This window comes from Peromyscus maniculatus, chromosome 19 (assembly GCF_049852395.1).
Source record: "Peromyscus maniculatus bairdii isolate BWxNUB_F1_BW_parent chromosome 19, HU_Pman_BW_mat_3.1, whole genome shotgun sequence".
NCBI lineage: Eukaryota > Metazoa > Chordata > Mammalia > Rodentia > Cricetidae > Peromyscus > Peromyscus maniculatus.
Window position 1 is genome coordinate 49,100,412 of NC_134870.1, and position 17,331 is coordinate 49,117,742.

The following is a 17,331-nucleotide window of genomic DNA, read 5'->3' on the forward strand; positions in this document are numbered from 1 at the left end:
TGTGGGCAAGAGTGTGGGAGGAGCTGTGTGAGGATGTAGGAGGAATTGAGTGTGGGCGGAGCTGGATGAGAGTGTAGGAGGAGCTGAGGGCCTGGGAGGAACTGAGGGTCTGGGAGCAGCTGAGGGTCTGGGAGGAGCTGAGGGTCTGGGAGGAGCTGAGGGTGCTGGAAGAGCTAGGTGTGGGTATGGGAGGATCTGAGGGTGTGGGAGGAGCTGGGTGAAGGTGGAGGAGGAGCTGAGGGTGTTGGAGTAGCTGCATGAGGGTGATGGAGGAGCTGCTGGTGTTGGAAGAGCTAGGTGTGGGTGTGGGAGGAGCTAGGCAGTTGCTGTGCTTTTTCCTATGGGGCAAGTTTTGGTTTGGGAAAAATCTCTATGTACTCCAGAAAGACTGACACATCAGCCAGCATCTGTCCCTTCTCCAGTGAAACATTCTTTACAGGTTTATACTTGTAAGTGCCATGACACAAAGAAAACAGACCCTTCCAGAAGATGGAATTTAAATCTTCAATTATCCATACAACAACTGGTTTATCGCTCTGGCTTTTGTTATTCAGAGTAAGATAAACTGTGATAGCAATTGCTACTATTCACTGGGCTAGTGACCAGAGTCATTCCAGACCCTCTTTACTTACTCAGTATACCTAAGGCCAATCAAGTATTTGGGTGCCGGCATCAAGATTCAAGTCAGTGAAGTCAGATTCTAGGCCCTCACCATGCAACACTTCACTTCTTAGGGTGGCACTGTGCACTAAGACGCAGGTTAGGGACTCGGGCCGATACTCTCCCTCATGATTTTTGCATCTACACAGATATATAGGTATAGAGATTTGATTATGGGTTAATTAAAATCTCTGAATAAAATAAATCAGGTTTAACATCGTGGGAGGAAGGAAAGACAGAGACAGAGACAGACAGAGAGACTTTTTTCATGATGCTCAGAGAAGCCCCAACTCTGACAGCTTAATAGAAACAGGAAGAGGACAAGACACAGAACCGGGATGAGGACCATTCTAGCCACAGCGATCAAGAACAGTGGGTGCATGCTGGACATGCATGAGCGAAGGCCAGTGTGGCTCAGGGGGGAGGGCAGCAGGCAGGGCTGTAGGGGATGGGCACAGGAGGAGGGGGGCCATGAAAGTGACCAAAGCTTTGGCAAGGATGGCCGCCCTTGCTCTGAAGAAATGGAGGAGACACCGTGTTTACAACTCCAGTTCCCACAAAGGAATATCATGCTGACTTCTCTCTCCAAGGATAAGCTGAGGCCAGTGCAGAAATACTGTAGGCAACAAGTTTGGGAGTAAAAGGAAAATGGAATCAATAGTATTAAGAGGAGAACTGGACAACAAAGATTAAGCTTCTTCATGGGAAAGGAAATGGTCACCAGAGTGAGAACTAGACTACAGAAGGGAGAAATCTTTACCCGCTCTGCATCACACAGGGTTTAAAATCCAGTACACACATAAATTTACAAAAGTTACCCCTCTCCCCCTGAAAAAAAAATCCCAAGTCATCAAATGAATACACGGACTAATGCACTGAACAGTTAGTTCTTAAAGAAGAAATACAAACAGCCAATAAACACTTTGAAATGTGTTCAACAGCCCTAGCCACCAGGGAAGTGCAAATGTAAACTACTTTGACATTCCATCTCACCCTAGTCAGAACGGCCATCATCAAGAAGGCAAAAGACAGCACAGGCTGGCCAGGGTGTGGGAAAGAAGGACCCTTGTCCACTGTCACCAGGAGTGGAACTTAGCACAGGACCACTCAAAATCAGTGTGGAGGCTTCTCAAGAAACTGAAAACGGAATTACAACAGGTGACTCAGTAATATCACTCCTTGGTATACGCCCAAAGGACAAAAGACTGGGTCAACATATGACAGCGATACCTACACATCCGTGTTTATAGCTTCACTACTCATAAACACCAAGAAATGGAACCAGGTTAGATGTGCGTCTACATACAAACACATACAGAAAATATGTCTGTAGACATAATGGAATCTTGGGTAGTCATGAAGAAAAATCAAATGATGACTTTCATAGGAAAATTGACCCCACTGGAAATGGCTATGTTAAGTGAAAATAAGCAAGACTCAGAATGACAAATATTGTATGTAGAACATAGATTTAAATCTCTCTCTCTGTGTGCTCTTGTGGGTATTCATACATATATGTTTGTATATCACAACTAGAAAGGGGATGATGAGTGGAGAATAAGAGATTTGTAAGGGAGGTAGCAAATAGACACAATAACGGTATATATATATATACACACACATTAGGAAAGCTGAAAGGATACCAATTAGGGAAAGAGAATGAATTGGTTTGTGTAGAGACAGTGACAGATGGGGCCTAATGGAGGAGGACAGGGAGGTGATGAATCAGAACTCAGTAAAACAGGATGTGTGTGTGTGAAGATGCTGTGATGAAATCTATTACTACGGGAAGCTAACCTAAAAGAATTAATTTTAAAATCAGAAGAGAAACAATGGGTGGAGGGTGAAAAGTGGCTGAAGTACGGGTAACCAGGAAACAAAGTCAATAGATCCTGCTTAGAGATTCAACGGAAAGCTTGAGAGTAAGGGATCGGGGCTGAGGAGGAGAATTTGGGAGTGATAATTGAGAGAATGGAGCTGCCATCGGCAAAGATAAATATGTGACCAGGAAACAGAATCGAGTTAGAAAATCAGAACCTGGTTTTAGACATGTTCTGTTGAGATGTCACGAGACATCCCAATGGAAAAGTTGCAGCCGGGTGGAAACATAGGCTTGGAATTCATGGAAAGGTGAGGATGGATCCACAGAATTGAGAAACAGGGGTGAGTGCACACAGGAAGGCCAAGAGATTAAGGACCAACTGGTGATATACTTCAGGTTGGATGTCAGGTGGGTAAGAATGACACAGCAAAAGATATTTTAAAAAAAGATGTCAGGAAACAGTTGCACTTGGGATGTCACAATGCAGATCCTGAGAGAGCGAGTGACAGACTTCTTTGCTAATAGTCTACCATAAGGAATAGACCTGGCATCCAATAGCGGGAAAGCTGCTGTTCTTTTATGTCCCTGGGAGTTAGGGACATAAGGCCAGAGAGCATGCAGACCCAGGACGAAGACATGGGACACAGGTCTGGATTATATGGCACTATGGCACTAGAGCTGTACCACCCAGGAAAAGTGAATCAAGTGTGTTGTTCTGTCAAGGTTAACAACACTACCCAGAATACGACAGTCTTTTAGACACTTACAAAACCACTTAGGATCATCTTTGGTATATCAATGGATTAACTCGAACTCTATAACTATTCTTAGTACGCAATGAAGTCCCAGATGCTCTAACTTCAAATTAGTAACCAAAAAGTAGAATATTCATTACTTAATGACTTAGACCCTGTGACTAGAGGTGGTGGGGTAATCACTGATTAAGGTCACTGACAGCCCCATTGAAAACACGTTCAAGGCAGGTTGGAGAGGTGTCTCAGTGGGTAAGCGTGCTTGCCAACAAGCCTGGTGAGTTCTATTCCTGGGATTCACATGGTGGAAAAAGAAAACCAACGGAAACACATTTTATCATAACGAATGAAAAACTTAAGACACCGGCCCGGGAAATGTGGTGGTGTTTAGTTGTTGGCAAATGGAAGAATGACTTAATGATTTGGGAATAGGACGTCTTTGTTTCATTAATAACTATAAGGACAAAAGGCCAGGATGATAAAAGTCTGTATGATGAATCAGAAAGGAAGATGTCTTTGATGCTCAAGTAGCATACAGATCGCTTTCTCAGACTATTAACTGACTGATGCTGAGTTCATTCCCTTTATATAATATAAATAATTCCATCTTAGTTGTAAATCGTGCCTTAGCAAAAATATTTCTGTTTTACAGATCTGGTACCCATACCTCCAAACACTAGTAATTAGGTTTAAAAAAAATGAAGCCCTGCCCCAGGTGTGTGGCAACTGATTTTTAAAAGGAAAGCTGAGCAGCGCTAAGATTTCAGCGGCCATGTTTCACTAGGAAATGAACACATGACTCCAAAGAGGGTTCCACTGATAATCTGGGTCTTGGTCATTTCAAATTAAAAACAAGTAGGTACGCTAGCATCCAACTCTCTATGGAGACAATGATAAAAATACTTGTGTCTTTATTTAACTATTAAATCACTAATGCATTTTGGCTAGACAACAAACAAGGACTAGCCCATTTATATGACACCATGGAAAGCTCCCTTTAGAGGTGGATGTTAGGTATCCATGGGGACTGTGGCATGCTGCTAGATGTACAGAGAAATGTCTGGGGCAGACTTTCCCTGACACATGACATTTTTTCCTAGATCAGACTATCTTGCTCTGTATACATTCTGTGTCATTACAAAGACCTGGTCTTAAGCAGGCATGGTGGCTCATGCCTGCAATCTCAGGATCTTTGAAACTGAGACAGAGGAATTGTGAATTCCCAATCAGCCAGCTCTGCATCAGGTCCTAGGCCAGCCTGGACTATACATCAAAAACTTATCTTGGAACAAAACTTGGAATAAAAGAACTGGCCTTAGACATTTTGAGTCATAGTATTATCCCTAGAGATTTTCCAAAGCAAAAGAACACTTATCTTCTTTTCTCTGGAGCCTATCAACTTGTGATGGATGAGAGAAAGGAAAATACTAAACTCCCTCTGTGTGTTCATGTTTAAAAATCTTCAAATTCTTGTTCTGTGAACTGAATCCAAATCCCATCATGTCTTTGATTACGAAAGAAGGTTTAAAGATCTGTGACAGGATTCAACTGTACCCGTGCCTAAAGCATTTGAAGGGTACGACGAAATGTGTATGTAGAGAAGCGCGTACAACCACAGCGTCACGTATCTATTGACGTGAAAAGGGGGGGGGGGCGTTCTAGAATGGAACAGCCTGCCTAACTTCTGTTCATGTTCTGTTTCCACCTCAGGAAGGCTGAGGTGTGGGATGACCTTCCCAGGGACTCCCTGTAGGAATCTCACCGATGCAGACGAATCCCGTGGAGCTGAGCTTGCTGCCGGGCGAACACTCACAATGGAAGGAGCCGAGGTTGTTCCTGCAGGCCCCATTGACACATGGGTTGCTCTCACATTCATTTACATCTACAATGCAGAAGGAAAAGATTCCGTTAGAGCTGCCATGGGTTTCTGGAAAATATTATTCCAGCAAGCCTCGCTATGCCAGAATGTCTGGTAAACTTGGCTCTTGTACTTTTAATAGGGATCTACAAGGCCTGAAGTGAATGGGGAACGAAGACATGTGGTCTACAGCGTGGATGCACATCTACATGACTAAAGACTCGGTAGGACCATCAGGAACAGCCTATTTGGAAAAGGGTTCAGTATGTGTTCCTTCTATGACTCTAAGTACATAGAGTTGATTTGGTTAGCTCTTTAATAGGCTGTAATCGTTTGGCATAACAAAGGCTGACTGTTTTTTGTCTCTCATAGTTCTGTGAAGTTTGAAGAGAAAAGCATGCCAACATTGGCTTTAATTCTGAACTCCTAGAGGGAAATCAGGAAACAGGGACTGGGATATTCATCCTGGCTCTAGAATTTTCCCCAGTCACTATCCACCGTTCTTTCTTGAGCCCTTTACAGTTACATGATTACTTAATGAATTACTTTGGTAAGACATAAATTAGGAAAACTAGAGCTGGGGTAGGGTGGGGGAATTGTTCAGTGGCAGAGCACATAACTTGGGCCCTAAATCTAATCTCTAGAACCATTAAAAATAGAAAGAAAGTACTAGCTTTGATTGCACTCAGTAGGACTCCAATGATTACGGCTCTTAGTCTTAAGTCAAATGATATACTAGTAATGTAAGCAATTCTTGTTGATATCAAAAGCAAATAGAATCATAGTACACCTACGTTTTCAAGAGGAGTCTAAGAAATTCTCAAAGTTATAAAGTTAAATACCTTAACACGTGAGTTAATAAAAGGTAAACACGGGTCTCAGTTAAAATATGAACAATAACATCAAGGACACTTTCCATTCAATCCAGTTACTCAGCTACAAAAGCTGCCACTCAATCCCATCTCTCCTTGCTTAAGTACTCCAAACATAGCAATGTACGTCAATACTTTTAGGTTAAACAGTAGGGTCTCTGAAATCCCAAGGAGACATGCCCTTCAACACCTATCTTTGGATTTAATATAGACACTTTTTTATTTAAAATATTGGAGAAGATTTGTAAGTAAAGCTAGAAGGCTCTAATGCTTGCTCCTGATTAACTCAAGTAAATATAAATAAACTAGTCCTGAAAGGGGCAGGCTCAGAGCTGAACTGCCAGCCAATGGGTTAAAAATATCAACTCAAAAATCTATGTACAAAGACCAAAGATGTGCTAACATGGGAGGGAGAAAGCTCATGACAGCTTAAACCCTAAACAAAGAACTATAGGCAAGTAAGGAATGTTGAGAGCAGGGAAGATCCCCCAATTGGTTATTCAGTAGCAAGTGGTCAACCCTAAAAACATATCCATACAAGTAACATTATGTGGACTGAGCAGGTTAGATTTATCTATTTAGACTCACATATGTAACAACAATTAGAGAAACAGAGGCCATGAACTTGAAAGATGAGTGCATGGGAAGAATAGGAGAGAGAGAAGAGATGAGGAAAGAATTATATAATTATATTTTAATTAAAAAACCTGTGCAAAGAGCAATTACCGCCACTTCAGAATGTCTGAAGATGTGCTCAGGTATTAATTTAGCTCTTGAACTATAAATTATTGGGGGAAATATGAGTGCATTTTGCTTTCAGGTTGCTTGCAATGGAAAAAGATTTCTTAAAAGAGAAATGCAAGTATTTATAATACACTAATTCAAATGGAAGGTTTTTTAATGAAAGCAAATATTCTACAATATTGAAATCCTTTCATGAAAATGTAAGCACACACACACAAAAAATACTAGGGAGAGCGGGAAGTAGGCATTCCATCAGAGGACAGTCCACATTTAATTCTCCAATTAATTTATTTGTGAAAAGACTCCCCCCAAAAGAAAGTGCTGGTACCATAGTTTTACAAATATCCATTTTGAATTAAGCAATGGCCAACTCAAAAACACGTCCAGCAACAGCTACAAATATCGACTATTTAGTTTTCCCTTAAATACAATGTTTTTATGGCATAAATGTCATGGAACCAGAAATTGAAACAGTTCACTGTACATTTCTGGAAATAAACTTCAAAGCACATCTGGTTTACATTTAACTAGTTATGTCACTGGGAACACAATCTAAACCACAGTACTTGATGTCAAAATTTTAACATTCGCAGACTCTCCAAGCTCAAGCAAAATGAAATAATTTTTTTGTAACCTCAGCCTAAAAAATACAGAGGAACTTCCTGCTTATTGGTACTGTTGTTTATTATATATTTAAATTAATCCATTGAAAACATGAATTACAAATAGAATAAGTGAACAGAGAAAATGCATATACAGAAAGCTGAAATTTGCGAAGAACCCAGTCCTAATTCTCTGTCTAGCCCTTGGAAATTAATAAGGAAGACTATCATGGATAGAGCTCAGGCTGACAAATTGTGCCCAACGGTGGAGGTAGGGATGTTCAAGGAGACAAGAGATGAGTGGCTTCTGGGTCTACATATACGTAGTCTCGAGGAAAACTTTAAATGGAATGCAAATAATTTAACAATGGGTAAAAAAAGTTACTTGGGAAAGTTTCCTGTGTAAATCATTTTAATTTTTTTTTTTTAAATTTCACCAACATTGTAAGGTTGGAGCCCAAATATTTTTCTATCGTTTCATTTTTATTCATGCACCATGAACGTCTTTCCTGTGAATAACAGATAAAGGTCATTTCCATATCAAAGGAAAGACTAAGGTTTATTAAGAACAAGTGCCCCTTGAACAAAGTAAGTCAAGAAGTCTCTCCACCATTCCTTGTTGGCTGATTTGCCACTGAAGTGCCTTAAAATTTATGTGACCATCCAACATTTTGCTACTAAATGTCATTTGGTCTTTTTACCTGCTTGGTAGTTTACCTACCGGTACCTTTCAACACTTTCTTACTTGTTTTGACAATTCAGGGTACATACCACAGCACCAGACCCCAGCCATGTAGTTCCCACTCTTTTGCTCATGTGATCACCAGAGGGTATAGTTGCATATGACAGATGGGAAACCAGACCTTAATCATCAATAGCTCTGAGTTAATCAAGATGGCATTTCATCTACTCTTGCTTTTTGAGTTTCCTGGAATTTAGACAAACTTGCCTTTTTAATAGAGAACTGAATTGGTAAAATGGATAAATGCAGCAGCAGATGAAGGAATACCCACGAAAAACACAAATGCTAGAAACTCCCTATCTCATCCCTCTGAAGAAAACAATATAGGCAAATCTACTAAACAATCTCTTCTCGGAGAATGTTGAAGAACAATGAGTGTTAGGAGTGAGAATGGAAGCCAGAAAATAGAAAATGTCACACATATAGTTGAGGTGCCCGAGCTGAGTTTACCAACAAATGACCCTCACTCTTAGGGAACCCCTAACCATCTGTGAAGAGAAGCCAAGTACTCTAATGTGGGACGGATGGGTGTGTCCTGTCAGACAATAAGGGAAACAATTACGTCAGCTAAGTTTAGGAAAATGTGATTTTATGTAAATGATTATCCACCCCCTCCTTGGTTAATTACTGTTTTTCAGACATCCCTCCGACTCAATCCAAGTTTAGTACTGTGCTTTGCAATTGCATTCCACTGGCTTCAGCAGAGACATTTGTGTTCTGGCATCTTGTTCAATAGTCCTAACTTGCTTCTGTCCACAAGAATGCTTTGAAGTTAAAGAAGAAGATGAGGAGAGAATGCTAACATCTTTTCTTTTCTTTTTTGGCATAATATAGTGCTATTGCATTTTTCCTGGGTATGGAGTCACTAAGGAACAATTATGCCCCCAGAAAAGAAAAGGGTCATTCTGCATTAATTATTATTAACTTTCTTAAAACAAGCCACTATTTGGAAGCAGTAACTGGATTCAAGCATAGGATAGGAATTCTCCACAGCTCCACCTCGTAGAAACTAAAGGACGAAATGAACGGTAGTGAAGAGACAGACTATTCTGAAGTGGAACTGTGATTAAGATATCAAATCATCACTGAATGCACTTATTCACAGCCTGAGCCTCAGTGAAAACAGAGACCTCCTCCACCATTTAATTTGTTCAAGCAACTTGCCCCACAGAAACTCATGGCATAAAAGAAGAAGTTTTAAAATCCTGACCTAATTTGGGTCTACAAAACCCAAATGATAGCCTTCAACTTGTCAAATGGAAAGGATAATTTTCATAGACTACATATTTCAGTGAGGACTTAGTTTCACATGGGTTCCAAACATTTTCCTGGGTTGACACTGTGAACCATCCATTTCATAATGAAGAGGCTGGCAGCTGAGTGCTTTTGGAATGTAGGTTTGTAGGTTAATGTGTCACAGTGATTTTTTTTTAAAGGGTAAACCAAGTGAACAAAATTAGATATTTTATTTTAACAAGTAAAATAACACGGCTCTTTGTGTTAGTTTTTCCAAGTGCTTGTTGATATTCTATGTGAACAGAACAAACCAACAGTGTTTATAAATTGTGTTTATATGAATGCCTTTTCCAGAACTTCCAAATCGGTGGACAGAGATCATAAAACAGGGAAGATATTCACACACATGTTTTGACGACACCCCCTCGCTGTGACTGCTGTTGATATATCTTGAGATGCTTCCTGGGCGCAGACATGCCAAGTGAAGGAAGACAGACAGCCCTTACCTTCGCAGGTCTCCGTCTCCGTCCGGAACACATAGCCAGGGGGACACGTGCAGCTGTAACTTCCCGGGGTGTTTCTGCACAGGCCATTGTCACACAGCAGTCTGTTTACCAAGCACTCATCAATGTCTGCAAGCAGTCAGCGGAAGACAGGAGGTGGGAATGGTTAAAGGCATATCACACGGACCACCTACGTTTTATTTTTATTGGGTTTTGTCCTCCACTCTCCTCTCTGGCTCCATATCTTTATGCCACACTAGAGCAAATATACCCATGCTATTCACACAGTACATTCTTACACTGGTGGATGCTTTTAAAGATCTTCTGAAATCCTTTGGCAATGTGTAAGACATAGCCAGGGCTCTTTCTTTCTTTTTCTTCAGTTACCTTTATTTTTTCCCCTAAATGGGATTATGTTAGGTTTATTTTTACATTTAAAGCACTGATAAAATATATGAGAAAGTTAAACTCATTTGCCAGTAAACTTATATATAATAAGAATATGGTATTTTTCTTTTTTTTTTTTCTGGTTACAATTCCAAGAATGAGTTAAGTGTTGGTTAAGGAAAAAATTCCCATTGTGTTTTTAGCAAAGGAAGAAGAGTTACTAGGGGAACACTGTTGATGCATTTCGTACATTCCTCTCGCCATCCGGAGTGGCCCAGAGAAGACAGTTTAAAACCTGCAGTTGGTTCAAAAGTTCACATCAGCTTTATCTCACTTTATTTTATTTGGAACAGATCTCACCGTGTAGCTCAGGCTGGCATCGAATTCACTCACTGTGGGCTGAGATTACAGGCAACGACTGCTTATCAGCAAGCAGAGTTACCAAGAGGAAGAAATAGTAACTATACTTGGGGATAAGGAGAGCCTTTGGCTTCACGTTACATGTTTCATCTTGCACACAGCTGCCCCCCTTTGTCAGAGGACATGGTGTCACCCCGACGATACTGAAAATGGGGATCAGAAAATGATTTCACATATCACCGCCATCGGTAGTTTTTATCTTTCCCCACTCTGGATGCAATGTTTTGCTCTGATTCCGACTTTTTAACATGTAGATTTAAGTGAGAATTGTCTAAACCCAGTCACTTTTCTTTAGGGGTGTGGCCCCCCGTAGGTTGACCGAGCTCGAGTGAGTGGTGATACATGTATGCTTATAGGTGCGGCCCAAATCGGACTCAACTGGTCATTTTTTTTAAAGGGATGAAGTTGGAGGGGGTGGGAGAGTAGAAGATGGAGATGTGGGTGTAGAAGGCGCTGGGGGAGAGGCAGGAGATGTATGATGAAAATGCTTTGTGTGCACATATGAACTTCTCAAAAAAAATCAGACACACATTTAAAAAAAAAATCTAATCCCAATGAGGTCACATACTGTGTTACTAAGGTTGAGGATGTTGATGTATGTTTACTGAGGGACACAGTTCAATTCCATGAGAAATGGGTAAGAAAGTGGTAAGTCAAACACTTGATAAGACTTACATGTTTTTTATGTTATCTCTGGGTGTGTGTTTGTCTGCATGCATGTGTGCACACAATGTCTGTGGAGAGCAACAGAGGGCATCACATATCCTGACAACTGGGGTCACAGATAGTTATGAACCACCATGTGGGTGTTGGGAAATGAATCCTGGTCCACTGGGAGGGCAGCCAGTGCTCTCAACTGCTGCAACATCTCTGCAATTCCTCCATCTATAAATTTTAACAAGCATCACATGTATGTAAAGTGTCCGAGCTGAGTTCTGAGTGGGAATGTTCACAAAATTTTTCTTGGTTTTAAAAGGGCCCCACCCACACGCTCATTTGGAAGTGCCCTTGCTTCTGCTGAATAAAAGATGGTTTGGTTTATATTTATTTATTGAGACAGGATTTCCAGCCTGGCTGGCCTGGGACTATGACAGCTGTTGAACTTGAATTCCTGATCCTCCTGACTCCCAAATTCTGGGATTATGGGTGGGCCGCCACCCTTGGTTTATGTAGTGCTGAGGATTGAACCCATGGCTTCCATAGTTCTAGGCAAGCTCCTAGCCACGGTCCCAAACTCCTGGCTCATCTGCATGCTTTTAGAACTGTTCAGTGACCTTTGGCTGGTACCCTTTCCTGTATGTGTACAATCTATTTAAGTAGATAATAATAAGAAAGCAATTTAAGTCCATCTGTATACATCTTAAACTCAAGATCAAATGGGTATGTTAAGTAATAAAACCATTAGCAGAAACACAGAATATTAAGTTTCGTTACTCATAACCATCAACTGCTGGCTTGTAAAAGGCATTATGGATAATTTGTAAGTATTCTATATAATGATAGCTCCAATAATTCTCATTTTATGAAAATGACTCAATTGTTCTTCAAGACAGTGTTGATTCTATCCAGTCTCTTAAATATATAAACTAATAAAGCACTGGACTGGAGGCCTCCTGATCGTCCTCCTTTTCTTTCTGCTGAATATAAGTTACACATGAGGTTTTTCTTTACATAGTCTTTTATAAGTTAGTTATTTCAGCTATCATATTCAGACATGCAGCAGCAACTAGCGGTTTTTTGATAAGGTCAAGGTTCCGCCAACCTGGAACACTGCACTTTCCCAACTTATCATTATCAAGGGTGTTAGCTTTTGAAGTCCACACCTCACTGAAAACACTTAGGATTAAGATAACTACAGAGAAGCAGGGGGTGAGTAATTCAGTCATATTCACTCATTTGGGAAAAGATTATCTAAATACACAAGTACCCCAACAGGTTGGATGCTGTGTTGTGGAACTCAATTCTAATACTTTTGTATCAATGTACAATACAAAGGCAGTAAGAGAAGCTCGGGGTTTTCTGGTTTTCATCATTAATGGCTGTTTCTTCTCTTACCCATGGAATTAAAGAACGTGAGTGGCTCTTGTCCATATATCACCAGGAACTTACCAATGCAGTTTCTTCCAGAAGTATCTGGCTCATAGCCACTATTGCAGTTACAGCGGTAGCTTCCCCTCAAGTTTTCACAGATCCCATTGGCACAAATGTCAGGGTCCAAAGCACACTCGTTGATATCTGCAGGAAATATAGCATGCTTAACACCTACAGACACCTGTTTGTTGACAAATGAGGATCTAATAAGGAGCGTTTGATGCCTGGAGTATCTAACCTTGAAAACCTACAATTTGGCTTTTAGAAAGAAAAAGGAAAGATAATAAGAAAATAAAACTGAAGGACACAAGACACTTCACTGGTAAGTCAAGAGAAAAAAAAATGAAAGGAGTTGGCAGCACCCAAATAATTAAGTCATGTAGTATGTCTATATTTTTGACAAAATTAATAAAGAACATTTATAGGCTGTTGGCTCAAAATCTAAAGGAAAACTCAATTTAATGAGTATTATAGCCATCTAATTAAAACACAGAGATTTATTAGGAAGGCCTGTATGATTTTATAGTCACAGGATGTTCTTGCTTCCTTCTCATATTTAGCATTTATTTAAATAATAGGACACAGTGCTTCTCATTGTTCATGCGTTAGAATGAATCCAGAAAACACTCCAACACAGCTACTTGACAACACAATGCTTTATAACAAGCCAGGGACATGACAACTGCCATGTTGCCCAGGGACAGTGGCACTTGAACTCCAGTGAAACAAACATACAGTTCCCAACAGGCAGGGGTCTCTGGTGGGAGGTCACCGACAGGGAAGAAACAAAACCAAAAATAAAACAAAATAACAACAACAAAATACTGTGGTACAAAACTCCCATTTTCTTCACTGTGATCCAATTCTGATGATTGTTTATAGGAATTGGGAAGGATCAGGCAGCCAGAACTTGCCTATAATGCTAGCACCTGGGACAGGGAAGGAGAATCAGGAAGTAAAGGCCAGCCTGGGCTTCGAGCACTGTCTTAAAAAAGAAAAAAAAAAGGGAACTAAAAGGAACTCCTTAGAAACTCTCTGATTATCTACCTAACTTTTCATTTTATATTTGGGAAAAATATCCTGGTGAAATTCTGCCTCTTTCTCTGATTTCAGATATTTAAAACTCACCAACAGTGCCTGAAGATTTACAGACTCCTCAAACACAGCCACAAGCCTATACACATGCAAACACAGATGCACTTGCTTCTCTGTCAGGGTTTTGTTAAAAGATAATGCCAAATTTGAAATAAGAAAACTTGAATAAATTTTACTTCTGCAGTTACACTGAAACATGTTGATGGTTTTTCAGCATAAACCATTTTAGTTATTTTGGGACAGTATATTTCAGACCTGATCCACAACAAATATCCCTTAAAGATGGGTATTTTTCTAGCTCTATCTGTATAATTATTTGGTGTAGTGCTGTCTTCAATAAAATCATGGGCATGATGCTGTGGGATGTCTATCTGTACCCTGTGAATATATGTTGTTCCCACTGGTTAATAAATAAGCTTCTGTGGTCTATGGCAAGGCAGCTTGGAGGCAGGTGGGAAATCCAAGGAGACAGGAAAGAGAAAGGTGGGATGAGAGAGATGAGAGCCTCCTGCTGAAGGAGCAACAAGATGCCAGCAGACCAGTAATGTCATGGTCATGTGGCAAAACACAGATTAATAGGAATAGATTGAGTTAAGTTATAAGAGCTAGCTAGCAAAAAGCCTGAGCCACAGACCAAACAGTTTGTAATTAATATTAAGCCCCCGAGTGATTATTTTATAAGTGGCTACAGGACCATGGGTGGGAGAGATTCCTCCAGACTGCAAGGCCAGGCAAGACCGGAGAAAATTCCAAATACAATACGGCTTGATAGTAAGGTTCTCAGTGAAGTACTTTTAATGGATAAATATTTACCTGTAATGAAAAGCTGTCACATGTGAAATGCCATTTAACATCATCTAACTTAACAACTATTTCTCTGGAAGATAGTTCAACCTCTCATTCTCCATCTGTGTATCTTCACAGTAAATATAACCATATTCATATGCTGATCAGAAAGCTATATATTTATATTTTACAGCCATGAGACTGAGTGTTGAGCAGAATTACCTCTTCCATCCACAGTGATGCCCACTCCACTGCTACAGAGGCCATGGAACTCAGCTGTGGGACCAAAACAAACAGAAATGTTAAGCCATGCCCACTCCACAAGTCATTAATATAACGATGGAAATAGGAAATTTAAAACAGGCTTACTCCACACTCGGTCATTAACATAACAATTTTATGTAAATTCATTTTAATACTAAAAAAAATCACTGTTTTCTAGAACATAATTATTTCAAGAATTCTAAAAATCATAGAAAAGTCTAAGTAGTAGAATTGCTTATAACCATGGTTCAGGATGATCTCAATACATTGATAAATGTTAGAATACTTTTCACATGCAATTTTAATCTAAGACATGTCATCATATTGTTTTTGTCTTTTTTTCCTCCATGATAACATGACAAGGGTCAAAACTTACATCATCATGTTTACCCAATACCAGGTATTCTCCATTTTACAACTAATAATCTACTTGTCCTAATACCACCAACTAGAAATGTTTTTTCCTTCTTACAAGAGAGAAAACTGACAAAACTGAGATGAGCAGAGTAACAGGCTTGGGTCCTGAGAACTGTCACAGACATGTCATGTCAATGCCCCATTTACTGGAGCATCAATACTTTATTCACAGAGATATGGAGGGACTCAATTTCTGTATCAGTCTCTTACTGATGTAGTTGGGTCTTTCCAACTTGGAGAAACTTAGACAAGTAATGATAACTTGAGCTGTGCTACCTGAATAATTAATTTTTTTAGAAGTAAAACTTCTCTGAGTGAATGCTTCTTTTGAGGTTAGCATCCCTTCCCTGTTCCTAGAATACTCATCCATCTGTCATTTAAGAGTATTTGTTTTGGCATAGCTTCCCATCACAGGAAAAAATTAATTGCCTGTAGCTTCCTCAATCTGACAAATAAAATTGTCATCTCATTATAATTTTAATAGGAGACTTTTTTCTTTCATATGGAAAGCTACCATTTATGTTCTCCTTTGCAAAACTCTGTGTGTACTACACTTTTTTCAGCAGAGCATTTTGACTTTCCTTACTAATTAATTTATGTTCCTTGAAGAGTAAAGGATGATATAGGAAATGCTTTCTTTCAGTTTAAATCTGTGTTTTGATACCTGATATGTAGTTTAGTATATTTTATTTCCCCTCTTTAATAAAAAAAGAAAAAGAAAATGTCATATTCAGTAATTCAAGATGTATCAAATATTTTTCCAAGGTTTGAACAAGCCATTTAAGACTTTCAACAGAACTCAAAGCCCAACAACTTTGTTGGAAGTTTTCTCCCATCTTCCACATGGAAGGAGAACTATAAGCATCTCTCTCCTCACTGCCCCAGGTAACTGCTGCTTCAGCCTTTGTGCCTTCCCTGGTCTCTGTTCCTGACCCTTTTTGGTGCTGATCATACTACATTGTAATTCATGTTTGCTGCCTGTGATCTCAAGTATCTTCAACCTGAAGAAGAAGTAGCAGCAGGGAATTTATTTTTGAACCCCACTGTGCTTACTTATATATCACAGAGGCTCATTGAAAGCATGAATGAACAAGAGTCAACTTTGATGGACCTTGGGCTTGACATTATAAGGTGTTAAGATTTTTCAAAAGTCAATCAGATTGTCTTGTATATTATAAATTCAATAATGGCAAGTGCATATCAAGGTATTTTATATTCTCAATAACAACACTGACCAAGGGAATTGAGGTAATATTTGAATATAAAATCTGTGCCACAATCACAGCTGCATGAGGAAATAGTTGCTATTCACTGTGTTGATTGTGGGTACAGCGAAAGCATGCACACATTCTGCAAATTCTGACCACATGCCTCACAGACCGATGCAAACTCGGCTTTTTCTTCTTCGATTCAGAGTAAGGACAACACACTTCAGAGTGAATATGATCTATGGGCAAATTCTACTACTGAGCTTCTAGTTTCTTACTACAAGGGAATACCTGAATTTTTAGCAGGGCAAGGCTGGCAGGGCTCTCCAAAGCCGTAGTCGGGATTAGCACAGCAGCATTCAGACTTGGTCACTGCTCCAGGGAAAGGACGCACACACACTCCCTTCTTGATTCCGCCATAGCAGGTACTACGCATGTGAGTGTCTACCGGAAATAGACGCATGGTAAGAGAGACAGAGAATGTAAAATGGAAAGCTTCTTTAACCTAAGAGGTGACTACATTGGGGACTTCCAGAGAACACCTGCCACTCCCTCTTACGCATCTTTAGCCTCTTCAAAGTTAGGGAATGAACAAATATGCATGTAGACTAAGAGGAGACTGAAAACATGCCAACAACCGCAGTCCCCAGCTCCAGCCTGTGACACACAGGTACCCACCTTCCCACCTATTCTTACAGGTCTTCCATTGGGTAAGGATATAGAGACAGTTAAAAGCACCACCTTGAGCTTTAATCTTGGAGTTGTCCTAGCCTCAGCCTGGCACTTAACTCTTGTTTCTGCTGGAGCAGTTCTAAGGAGCAGTGAGGATAAAGTGCTTTGAAATGATTAGAGTGTTGTCTAGGGGACTGCTT

The 17,331-nt window shown here is 40.1% G+C and overlaps 1 protein-coding gene and 1 long non-coding RNA gene across 3 annotated transcripts in view; one reads left to right on the plus strand and one right to left on the minus strand.

Moving 5' to 3' along the window:
* Positions 1 to 17,331, minus strand: part of Fbn2 (fibrillin 2) — a 214,223-nt gene that overhangs the window by 75,397 nt on the left and 121,495 nt on the right. The window contains exons 16-20 of the mRNA XM_076555290.1: positions 16,751 to 16,903; positions 14,793 to 14,846; positions 12,708 to 12,833; positions 9,795 to 9,920; positions 4,997 to 5,116 (exon numbers count right to left, since the gene is read on the minus strand). Coding sequence (XP_076411405.1) covers positions 4,997 to 5,116; positions 9,795 to 9,920; positions 12,708 to 12,833; positions 14,793 to 14,846; positions 16,751 to 16,903 — 579 coding nt within the window. The remainder of the gene's footprint in view (positions 1 to 4,996; positions 5,117 to 9,794; positions 9,921 to 12,707; positions 12,834 to 14,792; positions 14,847 to 16,750; positions 16,904 to 17,331) is intronic.
* LOC143269592 (uncharacterized) lies at positions 4,932 to 13,993 on the plus strand. Of its 2 annotated transcripts, none has more exons than XR_013046109.1 (5): positions 4,932 to 5,063; positions 5,235 to 5,355; positions 9,643 to 9,947; positions 12,955 to 13,011; positions 13,803 to 13,993. It is a non-coding gene; the product is annotated as an uncharacterized LOC143269592 (long non-coding RNA). The 2 variants fall into 2 exon arrangements; XR_013046110.1 differs by having other exon boundaries at positions 5,235 to 5,316.